Genomic DNA, 24,285 nt, shown 5'->3' with positions numbered 1-24,285 from the left:
CTTTCATGACTGTAAAGAATGGAGAAAATTGGCACTTTAATGTGATGGAAAATCAGGTCAGTTAATGCAGAAGCACTCATTTACACATGTCATAATATAGAATCATACAGAATGGGAAGAATCAGCAGTAAACCAATCCGTGTAGGGAGGACTTATTTTTTTTTTAACTACTCAATTAACCAGATGTATCAAGCTTTAAAGAGTGATAAAGTGGAGAGCGATAACCAGCTCTTAAACTGCCATGTTAGACTGGGTTTGAAAAAGTAGTAAGCTGAAGCTTAGCGCAGACCTGTTCTCCGCAGCACTGCCCGGCAAGAGTGAGCACAGGCAGTGGCCCTAAGAGGATTTTCCCGGTTTGCCAGACTGGGCACTGGCGCATAGCCTGGAAGATCAGGAGTGCCAGCGAAGAGGTTAATACATCTGGACCACTGTCAAGTCAGTCCTATCAAGCTAATATACACAGCAGTTTTCCCATAGCAAGATGCTATGGAAACCAGTCCACCCTTCGATCAGCATTCAGCAGATGAGCGGCCGGGCCAGCGATGATGCGAGAGCACGCATCAGAACTCATCGCTGCCCCATACACATTGGCTGGCTTGAGCTGAAAGCAGCTCATACGACCAACCCGAGCCACTTTCAGCTCAATCACCCAGTATATGGGCCTTAAGGGGTTGATTGTGTGCCACAAGAACTTGATGTGCTGTGCAGCCTGTAATGGCGCACCAATCCACCTTCACCCAAAACATAATCGATTCCTTTTTTGAGCTGCAGACAAATCTGAAAATCAGGGCTATTGCAGCATATGAGCAGATTACTCGCTAGACAGGCTCATAGCTTGCTTCAGACGCAAGGACTGCATCAATGCAAGGAGTACGACAAGTTTTTACACTGGCAGGTCATCTGATCATTACTAAGTGCACTGCACTGCATCAGTAAAGCCAATTGGCATCATCGTCACAGCCTCTGCATGGAGGCTTGGAAGACCATCGTGAGAAAGGACATCATTTGCAGTGCAACGCCAGATAAGAGGGAAATCTAGTTACAGCACAAGAACTTACATCATTTCTGAAATGGGTCCCTCCAGCAGCTTGCAGCCAGGGCCTGCTCCTCAACCCTAAAAGCAAAGAAATAGCTTCAGTTAAAAAAAAAAACCGATCAGTAACATCTGTACTAAGTCTGTAGGCAAGTTACTATACTCTGGGCACAAGACCTACTGTAGTTATAAGAAAGTCACTGGATAGCTTACATAAAACTGTAGGTTTGGCTAGTGCAGTCTGAGGCACCGGCACCAGGTTAGGTGCTTGGAACTAAAACCTGGACATGCAGATGCCTAAGAAGCCGTGAACTCAGCAGTCAGATCCATAATAGTGTGTCATCACTAGTCAGGTTCGGGATAGGCACATCATTGTTCAGGCAAGTCTAGAACACAGTAATTCCTCCCATTGTTCAGTTTGAGCACAATTAAAGCCATCTTCGATAACATCCTGTTTTATATTTGTGCCCAATGGAAAGCTACAGTAGCACCAATTAAAGCCTGCGTTTCGGTTGCCCCCATTAAACTCCACAACATAGGTAGAAGCTGCTTATAAATAAAGCTGGCTATACCATTGTGATAAATAACTCAATCCTATGCCTCAGGCCTACATCTCACATTGTAACAGCAATGTGTACGCCCAATACACGTTCCCACAGTTGCTGGTGACAATTTGATATTGATTCAATTATCCCAGGGGGCCATACTGCAGTGCTTCTGCACATTCATGGCTGTGCTGAAGATATTCGCACATGCACAAATCATTGTTTTTTCTACTGAATTATTTTGATGCAATAGTCAGTAACAATCAGATCAGAATATTCCATGGCAGAAGCCCAGCCAACATTTGATGGGGGGGGGGGGGGGGGGGGGGGGGCGGCTTCCAATGTACATTCCCTAGAAGAGGCACACCACATCCACCATATAACATTTCACAGCCCAGTAATAGGGAGCAACTTGAGAAAGCCATTCAAAACCCAAGAGCTTTTAACAACTGCAGTCCTGAGACTCCAGACAGAGCATGTTTTCCAGATCTGTCATTAGCACTACTTATGGGTCTCACAAAACGGTTCTGTCAGGAATAGGTTCAGCTTGAGCGCTCACTAGGAGATGTGGAAAACATGCACTGAGACAGAAGCAGGATAAGAGGGGGGTTAGAGAGGGACATACTCCCATGTAAACGTATAGGGAGCGCCGAAGCCACGATGCAGAACCAAGAAACGATGTTCTCATGCACGTGATGAAAATGCTGCCGGGCACGCTGGGTTGTGTAGTGCTCCAGCACGCAGAAGTGGTGATAGGAAGGGGCACTACGTGGGGCCTAACCTATAACCATGCAGCACAATTGAAGCACACGGAGCACGCACTCACCTCCACAGCCACGACTCCACGAGGTAAGAGAGATCTCCCAGCAGCCGCGGGGCACCTTATATACCAGCCACGGCCGGATGTGACCACATGGTCCTTTGCAAGGAGCATGTCTCCTGTTATAAGTGAAGCCGTATAGCGCGACGCCATTACTGGCACATGTGGGTTGTGACACCGGAAGTGACGTCGATTGAACACTAGAGGAATCACACACACAGTACTACTTTGTGTTGCTCTTCTTTGCTGCTGATCCCAGCAGCCATTTTGGGGTAGACAGAGAGCAGCGAGTGAATGCTGTGCTATGTCAGTGGTCAGGGAACCATCTTGGTCTTCATTACCCCACACCAGGGCCGGGCCTTAGGCATAGGCAAACTAGGCAATTGCCTAGGGCTGGGGTAGTCAACCCTAGTCCTCCATACCCTCCAACATTTGAAGGGCACAAATCGGTACACCCCCAGAAAGGGGCGTGGCTACATGCAAAGGGGTGTGTCCGCTGGGAAAGGGGGCGTGTCATCCCTTTCCGATCGTGAGCATTATAAATATTATTATTATCTGGCAAGTATAAACAAGGGTGGGGGAGCCAGATATCTACAATGGCTGAGTCCTATCTACCTACAGCCCCAGACCTCAAAGTAGTATAACAGCCCACCAAACGTTACAGGAGGCAGAGGAGGGAGCCAGGCACACAGAAGATATAAACTGCGGTGATCCCCCATGGCCAGAACACAGGCAGAGCCTGCACACTCACCGCTCAGGAGGCTGCGGGGGACACTTCATCAATACACAGCTGGCTGGATATACTGTAGAAGACACAGCCGGAGTGATTTAGGGGCAGATGCAGGCCACTTATACTAAGCCATCATGTCAGACCCTGCACAAAACAGGTGGAACACGATGGCTGTATATTTTACTGTGACTCACAGAGCGCAGCTAGTGTTATAATTTAGACTAGCGCCTACACCTACTTGCTGCAGACTCATGAGACAGTGGAGGATCAGGCTGTGTTGCAGGCAGCGGGGGTCCGAGTCCTAAGAGATACAACCTCATGCGTGCCCCGGCTGGCCACCGCACGGCGCACCCTGTCTGGCCTCACATGACCTCATTCGCGCCCTCAGTCTGCTCATGGGAACGGAACTTGGGAGGGGAGAGCCGGCGCAGGGCAGCAGCAAGCACAGGAACTTTGACAGCCAGGACTCAGGAGCGGAGATGGAATGATTTTTCACAGTGACAGTGAGTTACAAAAAAAAAAAACGGTACATTCGGTACAAAGTGATTTTGCCGGTACAGACTGTTAAAAAAACGGTACTGTACCGGCAAAATCGGTACAGTTGGAGGGTATGGTCCTCTAGAGCTACCAACAGTGCATGTTTTGCAGGTCTCCTCACAGAATCACAAGTGAGCTAATTAGCTCCATCTGTGTATCTTTTAAAATGTGTCAGTGATTAATGAGTGCAGCTGTGCAGCAGCTAGGTTGTCTGGAAAATGTGAACTGTTGGTAGCTCTCGAGGGCTAGGGTTGGCTACCACTGGCCTAGGGAATTTGGAATGCCTACGGGCACCAGCAGCTTCTGCTGATTAAAATGATATGCAGCATGCCTATATTCTGTGTGTGAGTGAGGCTGTATCTGCATATGAAATAGTGTATTCATGGAAATCACTGTAACTTTCTGCGACAATTTTTCCCACATGCCATTTACATACCTCCCAACATGACCCTCTCCAGGAGGGACACAATGCTCTGCTCCTGAACTTCCCTCTTAATGTCTGATTGCCATCACCTGTGGTAGAACATCTTTCTTATCAATTACCTAGCTCACCACAGGTGCTGGCAATCATACATTAAGAGGCTAAGCCCAGGAGCAGAGCATTGTGTCCCTCCTGGAGAGGGTCATGTTGGGAGGTATGCATTTATATGCATATCAGGACAGGGCCGTCATAACCAAAAGATAATTTAATAATAAAACATGACTTTTATTGGTTTCATTAAAATAGTTGCGAAGATATAAAAAAACACGAAAAACACATAGGACAACATTGAGTGATTTAAAAAGGATATAATATATCCTTACCTAGTGGGACCCCACTTCACACTGTCCCTGAATAATTTTCTAATTTTATAAAGCACGGTGGTTGAAATTTAAGAGTGGAAAAGTTATGTCTGGTATTGACAGTTTTACAGTGTGTATGATTATCCAGGATGTAACAATTATCAGATACAATGTATATATTCCTGGGGCTCACTATGCAGAAGAGATAATCGCCTGAACATGGCTGGGATCCCATTTCAGCGCTAACGCTGGCTGGAGCCGCTAGTTCCACAGCCTGTGTGCTGACCGCAGAGCTGTGTCTGAGGTGTGTCACCGTGCACTACCTCGCTCTTGCGTGTCAGATCAGACAGGAGTGTACACGGCTCTTGCGCTAGAGTCCGTGTCACTGTACTACAGGGAACTGTGTGCTACGGATACCCTGTGTCGCCACCGGCCTAAACAGATCAAAATACAATCATATGGTATACATTGTATCTGATAATTGGGTACTTATGTAATATCTGGACTCCCGTTTTTCTTATGAGACTGCATCCCCTCACGGGGCTCGCTGCGCTCACCACGCTTCGGGCACGGTGGCTCGCTGCGCTCGCCACACTATATAAAATCAACTCCATGCGTAGTTGGATAGTAGGGGTATGAAAAAATGGGGTGCATTTAACATGGGAGTCCAGATAATACATAAGTACTGATAATTGTTACATCCTGGATAAGCATACACACTGTAAAACTGTCAATACCAGTTTTCAACCACTGTGCTTTAAATTTCAACCACTGTGCTTTATAAAATTATAAAATTATTCAGGGACAGTGTGAAGTGGGGTCCCACTAGGGGGGTTATTCTAGTTCATTCTTTCTGACAAAATCCTTCTTAGATGGACAAAACCATGTGCACTGCAGGGGGGCAGATGTAACATGTGCAGAGAGAATTAGATTTGGGTGAGTTATTTTGTTTCTGTGCAGGGAAAATACTGACTGCATAATTTTACACTGCAATATAGATCTCACTTTGAAGAAAAACCCCACCCAAATCTAATTCTCTCTGCACAAGTTACATCTGCCCCACCCGCAGTGCACATGGTTTTGTCCATCTAAGAAGGATTTTGTCAGAAAGAATGAACTAGAATAACCCCCTAGGTGAGGATATATTATATCCTTTTTAAATCACTCAATGTTGTCCTATGTGTTTTTCGTGTTTTTTATATCTTCGCAACTATTTTAATGAAACCAATAAAAGTCATGTTTTATTATTAAATTCTCTTTTGGTGCACCAACCAAAGACACCCTTTCTCTGTCCTCCCCAATATATTCATTCTGTGTCTATGGTAGCACACCCTCGCATATCGAAATATTGAATACTAATAGTGCACAAAGAGGGTCCACCCGCATAATAAGTTTGTGATTTCTGTGCGACTGGCACAGCTCTCCCCAATCTCCTTACCTATTTGATGGATAACCATTGATAGTTTTATCTATTGATGGTCATTCATTAGCTTTGACTAAATGTTCCATGGGCCAATCAGAACATGGGGGTGGGGCTTCCAGGTTGTCTGGGGGAGAAGCTATGCTCCCTGTCCCAGCACCTTGCAAAGCCATCTGGTTCTACCACATCGATGGCAAAAGTATTCAACATTGCCCGTAAACCATCAATGAATTCAAATCATCAATGGATGATGGCCATTCCTTGCTCTTATACCTTGTTACATGACCCTAGTAAAGCACACTATGGCCCTTATTCTAGTTCATTCCTTCTTAGATCTACAAAACCATGTGCACTGCAGGGGGGCAGATGCAACTTGTGCAGAGAGAATTAGATTTGGGTGAGTTATTTTGTTTCTGTGCAGGGTAAATACTGGCTGCTTTATTTTTACACTGCAATATAGATCTTACTTTAAAGTAAAACCCCACCCAAATCTAATTCTCTCTGCACAAGTTACATTTGCCCCCCTGCAGTGCACATGGTTTTGCCCATCTAAGAAGGAATTTGTCAGAAAGAATGAACTAGAATAACCCCCCATGTCTCTTATCGGTGGAGTATTTCCTTTACACATTTGTATTCCTGAGCATAATTTACAAAGGTGTCGTATTTTTGAGATTCGTATTTTTCGATATTGTATAGAGTCATATTTTTTTTGGAGTATTTGTATTTCACATTGCATGCGTATTTTACAGTGATTTACGCATGAGTAATGGGATTTTTAACATGCGTATTTTTAATACGATTCGTATGTATCGCTAAAATACAGCCGTATGTTTTTACAAACCAAAACCAACTTAGTTATTGGCTGAAATTTGAAACTTGGGAGTGTTTTTCCACCCATACATAAAGCCCCTACACACCCAAGCTCCTTGTGGAGGAGTGTGTTGGAGAAGTGCTAGTATTTGGTTTGAGGAGTATTTTCGAGTTCTGAGTGCTGTACTGTTGTGCAAGTAGTCTTGTGATTCATGTTTGTTCAGTTGTTTTAAAAGTTTAAATACAACCATATAAAGACTGTGCTGGAGACTATCTTTTAAAATAGCAAGTATTTATTATACATACATTTTAAATCACTGGACAGTGGTTAAAAAATATAACAAACAGAATTAATATATAAAATATAATTACATGTATGGACTCATTTGGTTAGTAGGATTTAGCAGCTTTTTAGTATAGATATATGCTTGGAGGTATGTGTTAAAAAAAGTCCTCTTTTTTAGGCAGATATTCAATGACCATTATTGCGATGTGCAGCAAATCCTGTTTAGGATTTTCTGCACATTTGCAGGGTTCCGGAGGACTGGAGCATTCGCTGCCAGCCCTCCCCCTCACCCTATTAAACACCTCAGGGGCTCACTGGTGATTTTTAACCACCGCAGGGAGCCGGGGACAGCGACAGGCAGGGAGATAGAAGCCTCCCTGCCTGCGCCGGACACTGTGGGGGAGAAGGAGGGCTCCCGGGGACACAGGATTCATATTTTATGAGCGGCTCACCGCCCCCTGCTGGCGAATGTGTAAAAAAAATTTTTTAAATGAAATATATATTCATGTGCTGAAAGCACAGAAATAAAAATAGCATGCCCCTTCACAAAATAAAATGACTGATTTTTTGACACCAAAAAAACAACAAAAACTTTAATTTAAAAGAACACTTTGCAGTTCACCTTAAAAAGATGTTGAATGCAAAACGGTGAATCATGGCTAAAATCATGCTGAAAGCAGTTCGTCATCCTAGCATTGAATACACTCTTGGCAATTCAGTGAAAACTCCGTTGAAATATACCAGCGACTTGCAACGAGCATGAAAAGGAGAACTGGCCGGCATTCACTGTTCGCTTTCGGCGAACAGTGAACATTGAATAGGGTGAATCAGATTTTCAGTGAAAAAGATTCACTGCAAGGAGTGAACACAGCCCGATTCGACAAAAAAAAAAACAACGGTGAATTGGGAGCATTGAATATTGGCCTTAGTGTTAAAAGTTCTGGATATTAAACTTGATTCTTTGAAAAACAGGCACAGTTAGTATTGATTAGTTGTAAAAGAAGAAGCTCCCCCCAAATAATTAAAAATATAAATTCAAAATGTATAAGAACACTATAGTCTCTTACTTTTTGGGTCTGGCCAGACCTGATGAATTTTCACACTGGGACCCGGTTATGTATACCTTCCCATGTGTGTTCTGGTGTGGGAGCCCTGGGTATAACCTGTGGATTCAGGGAGATATTTATGAACCTTTGTTTTCCTGAAGATGGCATGCAAATAAAGCTCCAGCAAATTCTTATATCCAGAGAGTGGGTATTGGTGGATTACGTGTTTCACCGCCTCCTAGTTGGTATCAGCGGCTTCTTTAGACATCCACGATCTCGACCCAAATCAAAATGCATTGATTAAAATCGACAAAATAAAATTACTAAGAAACATAGATAACTGCCTATCCCTGTCTGTATAAACACTGTTTTGTCTTTTGATGAATGTATTTAGAAACACGTAGCACTGTAATTGTATGTATTGTAAAGGCCCATACACTTCAAGGGTGAAAATGAACGACCTCAGCAGATGCAGGACCCTTTTCTATTGAAAAAACAAACATTGTTAAGGACCATAGCCAAATTGACCTGCATGCATGGAAGATGGCTATGGTCTTTAACGACCCACGGGTACTTGCATCGTTGGTAGTCATCCATCATTGATATAGGTGTGTTGGAGTAGCTCGGACCAGACGTGTGTGTCAGCTCTCCCTCCACAATCCTGCTAAAAATCCTGTTTTCTAGCACTGATTTGGTTTCCGGACTGGGTGGTGAGGTGGGGTAACCCCCTGCAGTAGCCTCCGAACTACTCTGGTGCTTTCTATACCCAGCAGGGATATACTTACAGCTCCTGGAAGTCCGGCACGCTCTGAGGCCTTGTCCGCTGGCGTGGTGTTCCTGCCTGCGCAGTTCCAGGGCGTTCGGCGGGTGCTTTCCTTCAAGGATCCATATGACTTGCCTCCTGCTTCGGTGCCTCGGTGGCTGGGGTGCGGTCGCGGCCATCTTGGGATCCCCTGTGCCTGCATATACAGTAGGTGTCTGCTGACTTTCTCCTGTGATCCTTCTGATGCAGTACAGAGTGTCGGAGCTTGTCTGTGACACTGCTGCCGTTTTCCCTTTTCAGTCAGGCAGTGTGCTAGCCGCTGCTGCAATATATTACATATCCTCCAGTGGTAGTTAAACGGCTCTCCTTCAAGATCCTCCTGCAGCTATGTCTGCTCAACCCTCTGATATGGAAGCGTCTGTCCATCATATCCTGATGGCAATAAATGTCTCTACGGACCGACTACTTAATAAATTTGACGCTGTACAGAAGGTTATCTCCCCTATGTGGTGTGTTTCTGATAAGCCTGCTATTGAAGATAAGAAGACGCTACCCAGACATCATGTTCTTGAAAAGGGTATGGGTAAAAACCGGACCAGTACAAAACCCCCGGACCGCCGGACCAGACATCAAACTCTGCATTTTGGAGCTTGTAGCGTCTGGTCCGAGGGGTGTCCTGTCCGGGGGTGTCTTGTCCGGGGGGGCTGCCTGTGACACCTGTCACCAGGTAGAGGAGGAGGGGGAGAATAAAGTCTCCCTGTATGGTCCGGGCATGTAGCAAAAACCGGACAGTCCGGACCACATAGGGAGGCTGTAATCTCCCCTCTCCCATGTCCCTGGTGATAGCTATCATAGGGACCCCCCCCCAGACAAGACACCCCCCGAACAGGGCACCCCCTGGACCGGACCTTACAAGCTCCGGACTGCAGATTTTGATGTCCTGTCCAGCGGTCCGGAGTGTAGTCCGGGTCCGGTTTTTACATAGTCCCTCTTGAACTCCTTCAGCATCTTTCTCTACATATGCCTCTGTAGTATTCTCTGTGACTCTTTGGTATCCTGAAGCTGCCTGTCCAAATGGCAATATGGTCCCATCTCATTTATTTTTTCTATTAGCGCCAGTGCGTCCTCTAAGTTCACAACTTTCTCTACTTGGATGAACTTCTGAACACTCCCAAGTGACTGGGCATGTCTGTTACTGGACCTTGTATTCTGCCTGCTCCAGCTATCTCTATGTTTGTCCTTACGAGTCTAGCCCTGCTTGCCGGAGGCGCGCTTTGTTTTCCCATGAGACTGAATATTGGCCAGATTAGTAACTCATTGTAAACTGATGCGATGACTCTGTCCTCCAATATTTTACTAATCGTGTATGTCTGTCTATAAAATTGTTTTGTGAATCTGACCTGACCACTGCCTGATACTTTCATGTGATGCAATGTTGCGGATGCCGTTTTCCCTCTAATTGTATTCTTTATATATATATATCGTATCTGCTACATATGGTTCTGTCAAATGATATTTTATCTAATATGCCACGTACTCATTTGGATGTGAAGAATCAGTGCTAATACACTATAATTCTGTCCAGTTGTGGTATTACCGTTTGTTTAGTTATATGGTGCTTTTTTGTGTCTAGTTCGGAATGCCTATAACTCACTCTACCTTGAATGGAATGGACCGGCTTAATTGTGCTCTTTACATGAGGGAGGGCTGTTCCTCACCTGGCTCAGAATATCCTGTTAAATTTGCCTCTACTAAGTATCCGTTTAATTCTCTCTATGTGGTGGTGGGGGGGGGGGTGTATGTTTAGTTTGGTGGGATAGTATGGGCGGGAGGGGATAGTTAGTGGTATAGTTGATAGGTGTGGGGGGGTGGTTAGGGTGAGAGAGGGGGCTGTTTGGTTAAGCAGGGGAGGTAGGTTAGCTCGTTGTTCGGCTAGGTTAGCTACTATAGCTAAAGGCCACTAATCTGCCTTGCCCTGTAATCCATATTAGATAGTGGGGTAGGGGTAGGTATTTCAGGTATCCAGGTACGCCTGAGTTGGGGATGGGTTGTACAGAGTGGGGGGTTATATGGGAGGTTTGCTTTGTGCTTCTTCTGGGTGGGTTACTTTATTAATCTTAGTGGGGTTAGTGTGTTATAATAGGTTAGGCAGTAGTGCTTCCACCTGTAGACTGTTTTGCGTTACAATTCGACAGTGCTGAGTGATTCTTCATGTGCAATGATTATATATATATGTACCTCCAACTGAACTGCCTCACTGTTTGCAAGAACCCGGATGGCGCCTCCGGGTAATTGTATAATTGTCTACATATCCATGTTATGGAGGGTTGATACTTGCTGTGCTCATCCTAATATGTATGCATACGTTTATATGTGCATGATCGTATATGTTAATCTATCCAGTATGTATATGATTACGGATTTTTCATATCTCGTATATGCATGTAGCACTACTTTCTATATTGTTCTGTTGACTCTTCTATTCAAAATCAATAAAAAAAATTACTCAATTTAAATGTAGTCGTCCGTCATTCACAGCATAAACACTAGACATGTTAAAAGATTCACCTCCTAAACGCCCCTGAACGAAGTCGTTCTTGGTTGTTCAGGAGGTGATTTATAATGGGGTCATTCATCATCATAAGAAGACATCGTAGTGTGTGTATGGGCTTTTAGTCGTTCATGATTGTCTCCTGGCTGGAGCAAGGATATGCTCCAATATTTGTATTGTATGAACTTAATCTGAAAAATTTAAATAAAGAGATATTTATAAGAAATAAAAAAAAGTAAGAGACTATTGTGTACTTATATATTTGTAATTTTTTTTTTTTTTTGGGGGGGGGGGGGGGAGCTTCTTTTTTTACAACTAATCAATACTAAGAGTGCCTGTTTTTCAAAGAATCAAGTTTAATACCCAGAACTTTTAACACTAAAAAAGAGGACTTTTTAACACGTACAGTACCTCCAGGCATATATCTATACTAAAAAACTGCTAAATCCTACTAACCAAATGAGTCTATACATGTAATTGTATTTTATATGTTAATTCTGTTTGTTATATTTTTAACCACTGGCCAGTGATTTCAAATTTAGGTATAATAAATACTAGTTATTTTAAAAGATAGTCTCCAGCGCTGTCTTTATATGGTTGTATTTAGGGATGCCAATCCCGGGGCATTTTTTCAATCCCGGGAATCGGGATTGAAAAATGCTTAATCCCAGGATTCCCGGGATCCCGGGATTGGCATCCCTAAAAGAAAATTGCAGCTGTACCCCCACATAAAGTCCTTTTTGGGAGCTGTGGAGGGGGGCAGGCGGCAGTGGTGCTGGGGCAGGTGTCGGGAATGACGCGGGCAGCTGGGAGGCGCATCGGGTATGACGCGTGAGGCTGGTATAGGCCCGCCGCCGAGCGTCTTCCAGGTGCTGGGGATGCCACGCTGCGGCCTGCGCAGCGTTACCTCTGACCAAATCACGCTGCGCAGGCCACACACCGGGTCGGGAACAGAAATCCCGGGATTGGACATTCCAATCCCGGGATTGAAATCCCAGACATTTTGGGGCCAAATCTCGGGATCACGCCGATCCCGGGATTGGCCACACTAGTTGTATTTAATGTCTGTTTGTAAATTAAGGGATTGAGCTATTTATTCCCTTTTATAGAGATGCTGCAGGAGTTTATAAAATAGTATTACCTAGGTCTTTCCTGTATATCGCAAGTACATCCTGTCTTTATTTTAAAATTTTGTCTTATTTTTTGTATTTTGAGTATTTTATTGTCTTCAGTCTATATTTGTGAGTGTGTTGTGTGTGTGTTTAGTAGCCTTTTACAAGGCACACATTTGTGGCTGGGATTTTCTCTGGGCTATTATATGTGTATGATTGCATATGTTAAAAGTCTGATTTTGTGAAAAACACTTGCAAAATAGGGTGTATTTTTTTGGAGTATATTTTTACAACTTGTACTAGAATACGCCTAGTATACGTTCTGAAACTACGATAGTAAATTTCAAAATGACATTGGAGTAATGTAAAAATCTAAGGGTTTCTAAGTGCCTGGAAATCCCCCCTGATTCCTCAATGTGTTTGACTGGTAATATCTGTCTTCCACCACTAGGTGGTAATGTCAGATCAGGAAGAATAAAGCCAGTTCTTCTTCAGTGCTAAACTGTATCTATTCAGCAGTTTAGAGATCAAGTTAAATCTAAAAGTCACCCCACACACTGTGGCAGCTTCTACACTCTGAGAAGTCGCATGAGATATTGCATGCAATTCCAGCCAGGCCTGCCTGGCACAGAAGCAATTCAAGAGATTTCTTCCGCAGCAGGAGTGAATCAGAGGGTCTGGTGCAATGCGCACGGAATCAGACCCGCTGTCAGTCACCTGCAATTTGGTTTATTTTCCTATGATTGCTGGTAAATCGCCTGGGTATCGTATAACTTACCAACAGCCGGCATGCCGACGGTCGTTTCGCCAACTATCAAGCGCATCTATTTCACATGGGATGTTGCTATGGGCAACCGATCAGAATCTACTTCTTATTTATTTAGCACCTTCTAGAAGATAATAAATAGTATCTGATTGGTTGCCCATAGCAACCTTAATAAATGTCCCCAGAGTATCAGAATGAAAGCCTTTATTATAATTATTATTAATTGTTTTTTTCTTCAATTTTGGGGGGAATTTCTGCCAATACTTTGGAGTATAATTGTATCTAATGGTGTATATGAGCATATCACATGCTGTCCTCTGTGGAACGTACATATCTGCTGTAACAGGATGCATCTGTACATTGATCACTACATTTTTGGGGGGATTTTAAATTGGTAACTGGAATAATATCTGTATTGTATACAGGCCACTATAATAGATACGGGCCAGATGTACTAAGCTTCAAAAGTGATAAAATGGAGAGTGATAAATAACCAGCCAATCAGCTCCAACATGGCATGTCACAGACTGTATACAAAAAAGGGGGTTGTGGTGTCGCACTCCGCTCCTATTGTTCCCTTTGTTGGTGTGTTTCGCAGGAAGAAATGATAACTGGCAAATGTTGCGTGTTGTAAATGACAATGGTAACTTTACTCGTGATAATTCATAAACATTGTATATGCTCGTAACGATGTTACAGGTTGGTTATACAATTTATGCAATCATGTGTAAGGAGACAAATAGATTAGAAATAAAAACACATATAAATGCAATTCATATGTAGTAGTTATGAACACAGTGTTGTAAAGTTTCTGGGGGATGCGGGTAGGGATGCGTGGGGGGGGGGGGGGTGGTGGGATGTCGGGTGGGGCTGTTGTTGTCTCCCCCCGGTGGCTCGCACAGATCGGTGCTCAGTGGTAGTCGGGGGATGGTGGTGTTTCCCGGCGGTTTGTTGGCCGGTGTGTTGCTGCCATGTAAATGTTACCTTTCACCGCGTGTTCGCCCCTTGTACTGTGGGCTGGCATCTGGTTTAGACTCCTGCTGCTAAAGAAAAATGACACTCACAAAATGGCTGCCCCCATACAACAGACCATTTTTAAGGATGCTAGAGGAAGCCGCCGCCTCTTCTAGCATCCTCAAAAACTGTCTGCTGTATGGGGGCAGCAATTTTGTGTGTGTCACTTTTTATTAGCAGCAGGATTCGGAGCCAAGAGAGCTGGGACGTGACCGCAGACAGATGCGGCAGCGGCAGGTCCCGGCAGGTGGCAGCTGGTAACAATAGCCCCGCCGCCCACACTTTCTAAGCACCTCCCCACCACCGTGATGTCTGCGGGGCTATTTGTTACGCCACTGCCGACTATATTGTGCTCTGCATTACACGGATATTACTCGATGGTCTCTGTATTGTATAATTGTCAAATCTCTTTATTGAATAATCCTGTCAGTGTTGTATGGCACTCGCTCGAATGCTAAATGTATTATACAATAATGCTCTATGGCAGGGGTTCCCAAACTTTTTCGAATCACGGCACCCGAGAGCATCAAAATATTTTCAAGGCACCCCTAGGCCAAATGCTTCTTATAAAGAAATTCACTAAAAAAATTATTAAATGAAGTGCATTGTGTGTATACAGTATGTCACAGTTATCTGGTGAGGGACGGGATTTGCTTCAGTTTGTCCACATATATTATGATTGGCAGCCACAAGCACTGGTTTTGCCTGGTACATTGACCATAAATAATATGAATTGATCTTGGTCCACCAACCCAAGGCACCCCTGCAAGTGTCCTGAGGCACCCCAGGGAGCCTAGGCACACAGTTTGGGAACCACTGCTCTATGGATTGTATAATAGTTGCTAGCAGGAAGCTTTTTTTATTTTATTGTAGCGCTTTGTCATAACAATGTTTCATTTGTCATTGGTTGTGTAAACCACACTCACATGCTTACACATCTTTTGTCACACCCAATTTTCTGCAGCACCGTACTAGTGGAAAAGAAGATTACATGCGTGCGGTGCCTGCTAGGCTTAGTGTTGTCAGTAACTCCTGCCCTGAGGTGCTTCAAGAATGAGGTGAATTGTTAAAATGCCACACTGATAAATGCAATTTAAATGGTATATATATCATCTATATGTCCAGTGTCCGTTTGCAGGGGCTGATTGGGTCCCAAATTTGGGAGTAGGGGGGGGGGGGCGGTCGGGGATGGGGTGGCTGTATGTACGCCCGGGGGGGCAAGGTGGTGGTGGCAGCGTTTTTTTTTTTTTTGCCCGGGGTGGTTGGCTGGGCCGGCGGTATGCAATAATGGTCGGCGGGGGGGGGGGGCTCACCTGCTGCCGGCCGGCCGGGCGGATGGGGAACGCAAACTGGGAGCCTGGGAGTTGCTGTGCGCGCATGCGCAGCAGCCCTCCCGCGCCTATTTTGGAAGTGGGCAAAGTGCTGCGGCCGCTGCACGCGGCCCAGCCAGCCCAGGGGGGAGCGCGGCCGGCCCCTTTTTAATGACTTTTGGGCCAGCCCACCGGGAAATGGCCCGGTTTCCCGGTGGGCCAATCCGCCCCTGTCCGTTTGTGTGTCTCTGAAACACTGCCATCTTATAGAGATTTTTCTGTACTGTTTAATTACTTGAGCGGGTGACAGTTTTGTGCCCACTAAAAAGCTGTTTTCCTGTGGGGACATATGAATGGGCCTGGTGCCCCTTCCTAAAGGGAAAGAACTGCTTCCTGCCACTGCCTCATCGCTCCCACTACAGAGTTGCTGCAGCAGTTTCTGACATCTGGAGATCTGTAAAGTGCATGCACCGGGCGTCTCTACCAAACAATGGGGCAGCCCCTGAGTGCGGAGGCAGGTCCGTGGGCCCGGCCACGTGACATCATGCCAAAACACACGCTACCCAGACCGCAATGCACCACTGGGAATGGGTGCAATGGGACAAATTCTACCCTTCATATATAGTATTAGTAACCAATCTTGAACACTACAAGATAATAGAATTCAGAGATATTGGTTACATATACCTGCGCAGGTGTATGACATGCCCCCAAGCCGCGTCAAGGCTTCTCTGTATATTGGGGGTCTCTAGCACTATATCTAGGTGCAGGGTGTGGAACCCCAAAAACTATCATAAGCTAGGGAGCCCAGTGCGGCATGCCAGTGAAATACTATATACTATATACTATAGTAAAGCTATATATAAAGAGAGAGATAAAATAAAAAATGAAATGCAATTCAAATAAGAGAGAGATAGTGTTAGTGAGGGAAAAGTGTTAATAGAATGTAAGGGCATGCCGCACTAAAGCCACCCAGCCCAATCAGTCCAGGAGCACCGCACCCCACACCACTGTTACCCTAAATTGGGTCTACAAATAACCAGCAAGGAGCCACATGATAATGGCTCCTTACTTGATATATCTGAACTAAAAGCTACCTACCTTGGAGCAACCCCAGACTACTCCATGTGGCATATCAGGACCTGCATCTCCACCTAATACAAGCTCCTCTCTGCCTCTAACAATATACATACAGATAGCGGTAGAAATCTATAGATGCGTTTGAACATGTGTATCCTGGCAATGTTTAAATGTGTGTGTTCTGTGTGTTTCAGTATCTGTGCAATGTTTAAGTGTGTGTGTTCTGTGTGTTGTACTGTTTTTGGGTGTGTGTTGTAGTGTATGTGGGTTTGTGTTGTACTGCATGTGGTGTGTTATGTGTGTGTGTGTTCTGTTGTGTGTGTATCTGTCCAATGTGTAAGTGTGAGGTGCGCTACTATATATGCAGAGCCGGCCCTAGGCATAGGCAACCTAGGCAATTGCCTAGGGCATCTGGATTGCCTAGGGCACTCCACGCCTAGGGCCTGCCGCTGTCAGAACTTTGGGGCACTTGCTGTTGCTGCGTTCGGAGATCAGCTCTGATCGAGCAGCTCTTTAAACATCCGGCAGCAGAGAAAGGCAGGGGACAGAGGTGGGCGGCTGAGCTGGTAGTCATCCCTTTGATGCGGATTAAGGAGCTGGCAGTAGCATAGGAGTTCATACCTGAAAACCCCCCTGCTGGTCGATCCATTAGAGCAGCATATTGAGACAGAGTAGCTCAGGCTGCAGCTGTAGTCTCCGGGAGCCTGGGCTTCTGACTCACACTAGAGGGAGGTATAGCGTGCAGCTCCTCTCCATCAAAGTAGTGCCTGGCAAGTGTGTTCCTCTCCTCCTCACCTCACACCATGCTGTAGCCGCCATCTGCTCTCTATCTATCCTCCCAATAACCCCCACCACCACCACCACCAGTCGCGGGCTACATGATGTCTGCAAGAGTCGCTTCCTGGTTGTAGAGATGACTTTCCTCCCATTGGATACCTCCAGGTACCTGTTCTCTGACCTGTGCTGCTGTGCACCTCACGTTCAGATGCTAATATGATGTCTCTCCTCCTTTCTGTACCTCTCTTCTCTCTCTTCTCTCTCTCTCTCTATGGGGCAGATTTATTAAGCTTGGAGAAGAGATAAACTGGAGATAAAGCGGAGAAAAAGTAAAAAAGGAGATAAAGCACCAGCCAATCAGCTGTGTTTGAAAAAGACAGTTGGGAGTTGATTGGCTGGTGCGTTATCTCCTTTTACCTTTTCTCCGCTTTATCTCCAGTTTATCTCTTCTCCAAGCTTGATAAATCTGCCCCTATGTCTATCTATCTCTCTCCTCTTTCCCTACCCCTCTCTCTCTCCTCTTTCTCTACCCCTCTCTCTCTCTCATCTTTCTGTACCCCTCTTTCTTTCTTTCTGTACCCCACTCTCCTCTTTCTGTACCCCTCTCTCTCTCTTTCTGTACCCCCACTCTCCTTTCTGTACCCCTCTCTCTCTCTTTCTGTATCCCTCTTTTTTGGCATTTATCTATCCCTTTTCCTCTCTCTTTCTATGTTTCTCTGTCCATGTCTTACTCTACCCCATCTGTCTCTCCATGCCCCCTCCAAATGTTTCTACACATCCCCTTCTCTCTTCATGTCTCCATTTCTCTCCCCATGGGCCTTCCTTTTATATATTTATATTATATATATTCATATATTCGGAAAGCTTTTCCTAAAAATCCTGCATTTGTTCCTGACCCTTATTCCCTCTTCCACCAGCCTTTATGCTGTTTTTTTTTTTTTTTTTTCACTTATACTGTTTAAAAAAACAACAACACACATTAGAGCTTAAGGTGGCCATACATCTACAGATCAATTGTCAGATTGGGCCGGTTGGATCAAAAACCTCGTAATATTTGAATGACAGTTTTTGGCAGTTTTCCAGCATTTCAAAGCAAATGGCCAAGGTCATTTGTTCTCATCGATTACCAGGATTTTTTGCCAACCAGCTCAATCTGACAATCGATCTGTATATGTATGGGGCCCATTAGACTAATGCCGGAGTGCACCTCCCCAAACCATTTTTGATGCTGCCTTTGAGTTTTATTTTATTTATTTATATATATATATATATATATATATATTATATATATATATACACACATACACACATACAGTATCTGTAGGCACTCAAATCAATCCAAGCAGCAAGAGCTTGGTGCACATTAAGATGGGTATGTTTGGGTGGCCAAACTGTGCTTGCTGGGTGATGGCTGCTGAGCTGGCAGAGGGGTACTGGATCAGAGGCACAACTAGTGCTTGCCACAATAAATTGTTAAAAACGATTATCTGGTAGGGGCACCAACAAAAATCTTGCCTAGGGCATCCAAATAGTTAGGGCCGGCTCTGTATATATGTGTGTGTTGTGTGCTATGTGTGCGTATGTTGTGTACTGTCAGGGGCAGGCTGGCAACTTTTAGTCTGGGGGGCAAGTCCAGGACACTGGCCCATAAGTAACAGCGCATTGTTAAATGGTGTTTTTTTTAATTGAAAAAAAAGATGTATTAATACAAATCTTGGAGGGGGGGGGGGGGGGGGGGGGGGAGTGTTTATTAATTGTTAATGTAGCCAGTATGTATTAAAAAGGGGGTGGTTCTGAATGTCAATGCCCCTAGAAGCAGGGCGGGTGTGTCTTTAATAAGTTACGCTCCCCTGTGTGAGGCTTGTTGCGCATGCTGTGTGTGCTCAGCTGTCACTCCCTAAGTGGAGCACAAGGGGTGCCGGACGGGGTCCCGACAGGCATTTACCCGACGTCGGGATCCTGACTGTCAAAACACAGACAGCTGGGTTCCCGACGGCCACCTGCTATTTTCTCTTGTGGATAGAATAGGTGGCTCGCGTAGTGAGCCACCATGCCCGCAGCGTGGCGAGCGCAGCGAGCCCGCAAGGGGCTTAGTTGCACTCACCATGCTGTCTGTGTCTGGCCAGTCGGGATCCCGACGTTGGGCTAATGACTGTCGGGATCCCGACTGTCGGACCCCTGTACCACACCCGAGCACAAGAGCCGCACACAAATGACTCACTGACTATGATACGGACGCCTATGAACGGCAGTATCAGTTTGCTTTGTAGCTAATTTTGGACCTGCATAGCTTCCGTAACCCTGCAGGACACAGAGGGAGATTGATCAGGACAATACATTGGACCAACAGGGCCCTTTTTAGTTTTTAAGGCGGCCCCAGTTGTGCAAGTAAAGAAATTTTATTATTGGTACTGATAGCTAAAAATAGGTGTGGCCATGTGTCATGAAGGGGTATGGTCACATTAAACTAGGGGAGGGGTTACATGGGAATATGGGGGTAGCCACATTATGCCACACTCCATAATGCCCCTTACACATTATGCCACACATCGTAATGCACATTACACATGCCACACACTGTAATGCCCAATACACATTATGCAACACATCAGAATATCCATTACACATTATCATACCTCCCAAGTGTCACGATTTCAGCAGGACAGTCCCGATTTTCGGGTCCTGTCCCGCTGTCCCACCCGCGGCCGGCATTGTCCCGCTGTGGGGGTGGCAGTTGGGAGCCCCCCAAGCTGATTGAATAGACGCTGTGCGCATGCGCACTGCATCTATTCGCGGGCGAAAATTGGGTCGTGGCTAATTTGCATAAGCCACACCCTCAATTGCATATACCCCGCCGCACGAGTGTCCGTATTCCAGCAGCCAAGAAGTTGGGAGGTATGCATTATGCCAAACACCCCAATGCCCATTACTCATTATGCCACATACCCCAATTCCCATTAAATATTAGGCATCACAGTAAGGCTTCTAATTACTCTCTTGGGGTAACTTGAGTGAGACAGCGAGGGTGCCATGGAAAAAGATTCCCTCTTTTTCCCATGAAGCCCTCTCTTTCTCATTTCTCAAAAGAAAGAGGTGTGAGAAAAGAGAGATGGTATCAGAGAGAAAGGAGGAGTGTGGAGTAGAAGTAAGAGAATGTCAGGGAGAGAGAGAGAGAGAGACAGGAGCAAGAGTGAGTTTCAAAGAGAAAAAATAGAGAGTGTGTCAGGGAAAGAAAGGGGGTTGGAGATGGAGTGAGAGAGGGTGTCGGAGAGAGTGAGAGACAGCACCAGGTAGAGAAAGAGAGGGGGTGGTGAGAGAGACTGTCAGAGAGGAGGAAAGAGAGAGAGAGAAAGAGGAAGCATGGAGAAAGGAGAGGAGCTAGAGAGACTAGGGGAAGAGAGACACAGAGGAGATAGAGACTAGGGGCAGAGAGAGGTTAAGAGAGGGGGCGGAAGGAAGAGAGGTGGGAAGAAAGATAGGAGGGGGGAAAGGTGAAAGAAAAAGTGGAGAAACAGCAGGGGAGAGAAGGTGATAGAGAGAGCAGAGGAGAGAGAAAAGAGGACTGAGACCGAAAGGTGACGGTGGAGGAGAGGAGGTGACAAGGCAAAAGCGGGTGTGAGGTGATGGGGCGCGAGAGGGGGTGAGGTGATGGACAGTGAGAGGTGATAGTGTAATGGGGGCAAGAGGGGGTGTAGTGACAGGGGGTGAGAGAGGGTGATTTGAGGGGTGGGGGGTCTCCTTTTACCAGCATCGATGGGCCTCCATCTCCTGGCTGGGTGCCACTGCTCCATCTCTCCCTGGCTGATTGCCACTGCTGCTCCTCCATCTCACCGGGTGGGCGCTACTGCTGCTGCCCTTCTACACATCTGGGTGATGCTACTGCTCCACCTCTAGCCAGCCGGGTGCCGCTGCTCTTCCATCTCCCTGGCCGGGCACCTCTGCTTCTCCTCCTCCTTGGCAGCTGGGTATGAGCAGGAGGAGATGGGGGGCTGGGTATGGGCAGGAGATAGGATGCTGGGTATGGGCCAGAGATAGGAGGCTTGGTATGGGTAGCAGATGGGAGGCTGGGAATGGGCAAGAGATGGGAGGCTGGGTATGGGCAGGAGATGGGAGGATGGGTAGGGGCAGCAGATGGGAGGCTGGGTATGGGCAGGAGATGGGAGGCTGGGAATGGACAGGAGATGGGAGGCTGGGTATGGGCAGGAGATGGGAGGCTGGGTATGGGCAGGAGATAGGAGGCTGGGAATGGGCAGAAGATAGGAGGCTGGGTATGGGCAGGAGATAGAAGTCTGGGAATGGCCAGTAGATTCCCATCTGGGAATGGGCAGAAGGAGATGGGAAGGTGGTTGGGAAGGGTAGGAGGAGATGGACAGCTGGGTAGGAGGAGATGGGAGGCTGGGTATGGGCAGGAGGAGATGGGTAGGGGAGTTGGGAAGTGGCAGGGTAGGAAGAGGTGGGCAGCTGGGTATAAGCAGGGTGATAAAGGATGTTGGGTATAAGCAGGAGGAGATGGGCAGCCACAACCTGGTATGAGCAGGAGATGAGATGCTGGGTATGGTCAGGGGGTGGGCGGAATAATGGGTGGGACAGGTAGAGTGCCATCACAATTCCACCCCTATCCACAAAAGGAGCTTCCTGCAATTAGTTACGTGGCGCCTGCACAGCACTGGGGAATCTGGTCGCTAGTCGGAGCAGCAGTTGCTCTGTATCACAGAGGAGCAGGAGGTAGAGCACCGGCACCATACAGTGGCAGCATCTCGGCCATTTCAAATTGCGCCGACTCGCGAGCCAATCAGAGCTCACGGCCCAGCTTCTAGTACACAAGCTCTGATTGGTTCAAGTCAGGAGCTGCGCAGCAACTGGTCGAGAGCCGCCGGAGGGGGAGGGAAGTCTGCGGTGCTGTGCTCCGCTGTCCTACTCGCCACTCAGTGAGTAGGTGGTGCGGGTAAAGAATATGACAGGGGATGTCGGATGCCCTAACTGTCATCATATGGCACCCTGCCCCCGGCCCAGCCCGCCTCTGTGTACTGTGTGTGTGTGTGTGTACAGTGTGTACGTGTATGTATAATGTGCGCCGGCCCTGTAGGTTATACAGGGTGGGAGTTTTGGGGGTAGATATTTTAGGGATTACCATATATAGTATAAGCCTACTTTTTCAGAACTTTTTTTATGTTGAAAAAGCCCCCCTCGGCTTATACTCGAGTGAGGGTCCCACTTGAGTCAATATGTTTTCCCAGTTTTATTGTTGTAAAATTAGGTGCCTGGGCTTATATTCGGGTCTACTTATACTCGAGTATATACGGTAATTAACTTTTTCTATTTTTTGGCAACTAGGTATATATTCTGTAACAATGGAAGATAAAAGGGTGAGCCAAACCACTCTAGGTGACTATGGGTCAGGTGCGCCTGATATGAGTTGTGTTTCTCAGCTGCTGCTCTATGACAGGATAGTTGGTCCTGTACTTATAGACAAAAAGAAAGTGGGGGGTGTTTGAGCAGCGCTAAATGGGTTAAAGTAATTAAAATATTATTAAAAAAATGAATGAAGATTGGTTAGATCTAGTACAAAAAATATTTATTATTCTAAAATAGGAATTAACATGTAGCCAGAATACATGATTATTTATAAAAACATGGGTAAATTGTTCGTATCTCACCAACCAACCAAGGAGATCAGGTAACCTGGATAGTCCCGCAAGTCCAAATGGAGCTGAGATGGTATCTCCACTTGGGCTAAAGGGAGGGAGGACCAGATGTAGTGTTCAGGAGCGGCCCAAGTTGGCCCGAAATAACCGACTCCCTCCGCTAGATGGAATACAGCGGGCTGGTATCCTCTACCTCTACCTTTTTGTTGGGTGTTGATAACCGAATTGGACCAGGGTCCGGATGGAAGATGAGCGGGTTTATGGTCCCAAAGTCTCCAACTAGCCAGGGAGATATGACGACCTGGATAGTCTCACAGGTCTGAATGGAGCTGTGGTAGTGTCCCCAGTGGAACTGGGGGAGGGAGGACCAGATGTAATGTCCAGGAGCGGCCCAAGTTGGCTCGAATAACCGACTCCCTCCACTTAGATGGAGTACAGCAGGCTGGTGTCCTCGACACCAGCCCACTGTACATAGGTTTGCTTGGCTTGCGATATATACAGTACTGTATATACCCTTCTCATCTATATATGACCATATGTTTTATATTTGCTCTCGACTGTTTTGCGGTTTTATATTTAAACTATAGATGCCTCTTTTTATGTATGGGGTGTTTGTCATTTGTCGTGTCAATAAAAATGATTGGATTAAATCATATTTGAGGGTCCTTTTGCTGCACCTGCCCTTAGGAGAAATAACTTTATTGCTTACTAGTATAGAGCAGCGTCCTGGCCAGTTTTATGCCCAAAGGCTGTAGAGCAAAGAATCCTACCTTACTTGTTTGTCCTGCTGACAAGTCGCTTTTTTTTTTTTTTGCTAGAAACGGAACAGATTTTGGCCCAATTCAGGACTGTAAGGATCTGCACAGCCACAAGGAGGTGACTGTGGTGAAACTTACTCAAGCTGGCAGTTGGATCCAGACTCCCGAGTCCAGTAAGTCTGCATCTGATGATTGGATTTGTCATGCCTTTTAAAACTTTGGGCAACTCACCCCTGTTTTGAAGAATGGTGCCAGGTGCTGCCCCCGAAATACTGTAGCATGTCCAGCATACTATGGCTGACATGGATTTTTTTTTACTTTTTTTCTGGGTAAAATGCATCTTATTCCTATTGCTATACTGATTAAAATGATATCCAGCATGCCTATTTTCTGTAGGTAATATTAACTATTACTGTATTGAAAATGTTATGCTACAGTGTTTTCCAGCCATTATTTGGTATGCATATACAGCCACATACAATAATATGCAGCATGCCTA

General features: G+C 45.9%; 1 protein-coding gene, 1 long non-coding RNA gene and 2 other non-coding genes across 4 annotated transcripts in view; 2 read left to right on the top strand and 2 right to left on the bottom strand.

Moving 5' to 3' along the window:
• Positions 1–920: 920 nt before the first annotated feature.
• On the bottom strand, positions 921–1,010 carry LOC146044502 (small nucleolar RNA SNORD35). Its single transcript, XR_014464939.1, has one exon. It is a non-coding gene; the product is annotated as a small nucleolar RNA SNORD35 (small nucleolar RNA).
• A 333-nt stretch (positions 1,011–1,343) lies between these two features.
• Positions 1,344–1,411, bottom strand: LOC146044511 (small nucleolar RNA SNORD50). The gene has a single exon (XR_014464948.1). It is a non-coding gene; the product is annotated as a small nucleolar RNA SNORD50 (small nucleolar RNA).
• Positions 1,412–2,660: 1,249 nt separating this feature from the next.
• The window catches only part of LOC146041520 (uncharacterized), a 197,909-nt gene continuing 176,284 nt past the window's right edge, over positions 2,661–24,285 (top strand). The window contains exon 1 of the mRNA XM_083161483.1: positions 2,661–3,631. Coding sequence (XP_083017609.1) covers positions 3,613–3,631 — 19 coding nt within the window. The 5' untranslated portion in view covers positions 2,661–3,612. The remainder of the gene's footprint in view (positions 3,632–24,285) is intronic.
• Positions 15,696–24,285, top strand: part of LOC146042383 (uncharacterized) — a 38,819-nt gene continuing 30,229 nt past the window's right edge. The window contains exons 1-2 of the long non-coding RNA XR_014463854.1: positions 15,696–17,548; positions 23,847–23,959. This is a non-coding gene — a long non-coding RNA (uncharacterized LOC146042383). The remainder of the gene's footprint in view (positions 17,549–23,846; positions 23,960–24,285) is intronic.

Source organism: Crinia signifera, chromosome 19 (genome assembly GCF_055691185.1).
Source record: "Crinia signifera chromosome 19, ASM5569118v1, whole genome shotgun sequence".
Taxonomy (NCBI): Eukaryota; Metazoa; Chordata; class Amphibia; order Anura; family Myobatrachidae; genus Crinia; species Crinia signifera.
The sequence above is the reverse complement of the archived record's forward strand: the minus strand, read 5'-3'. Positions and strand labels throughout refer to the sequence as shown.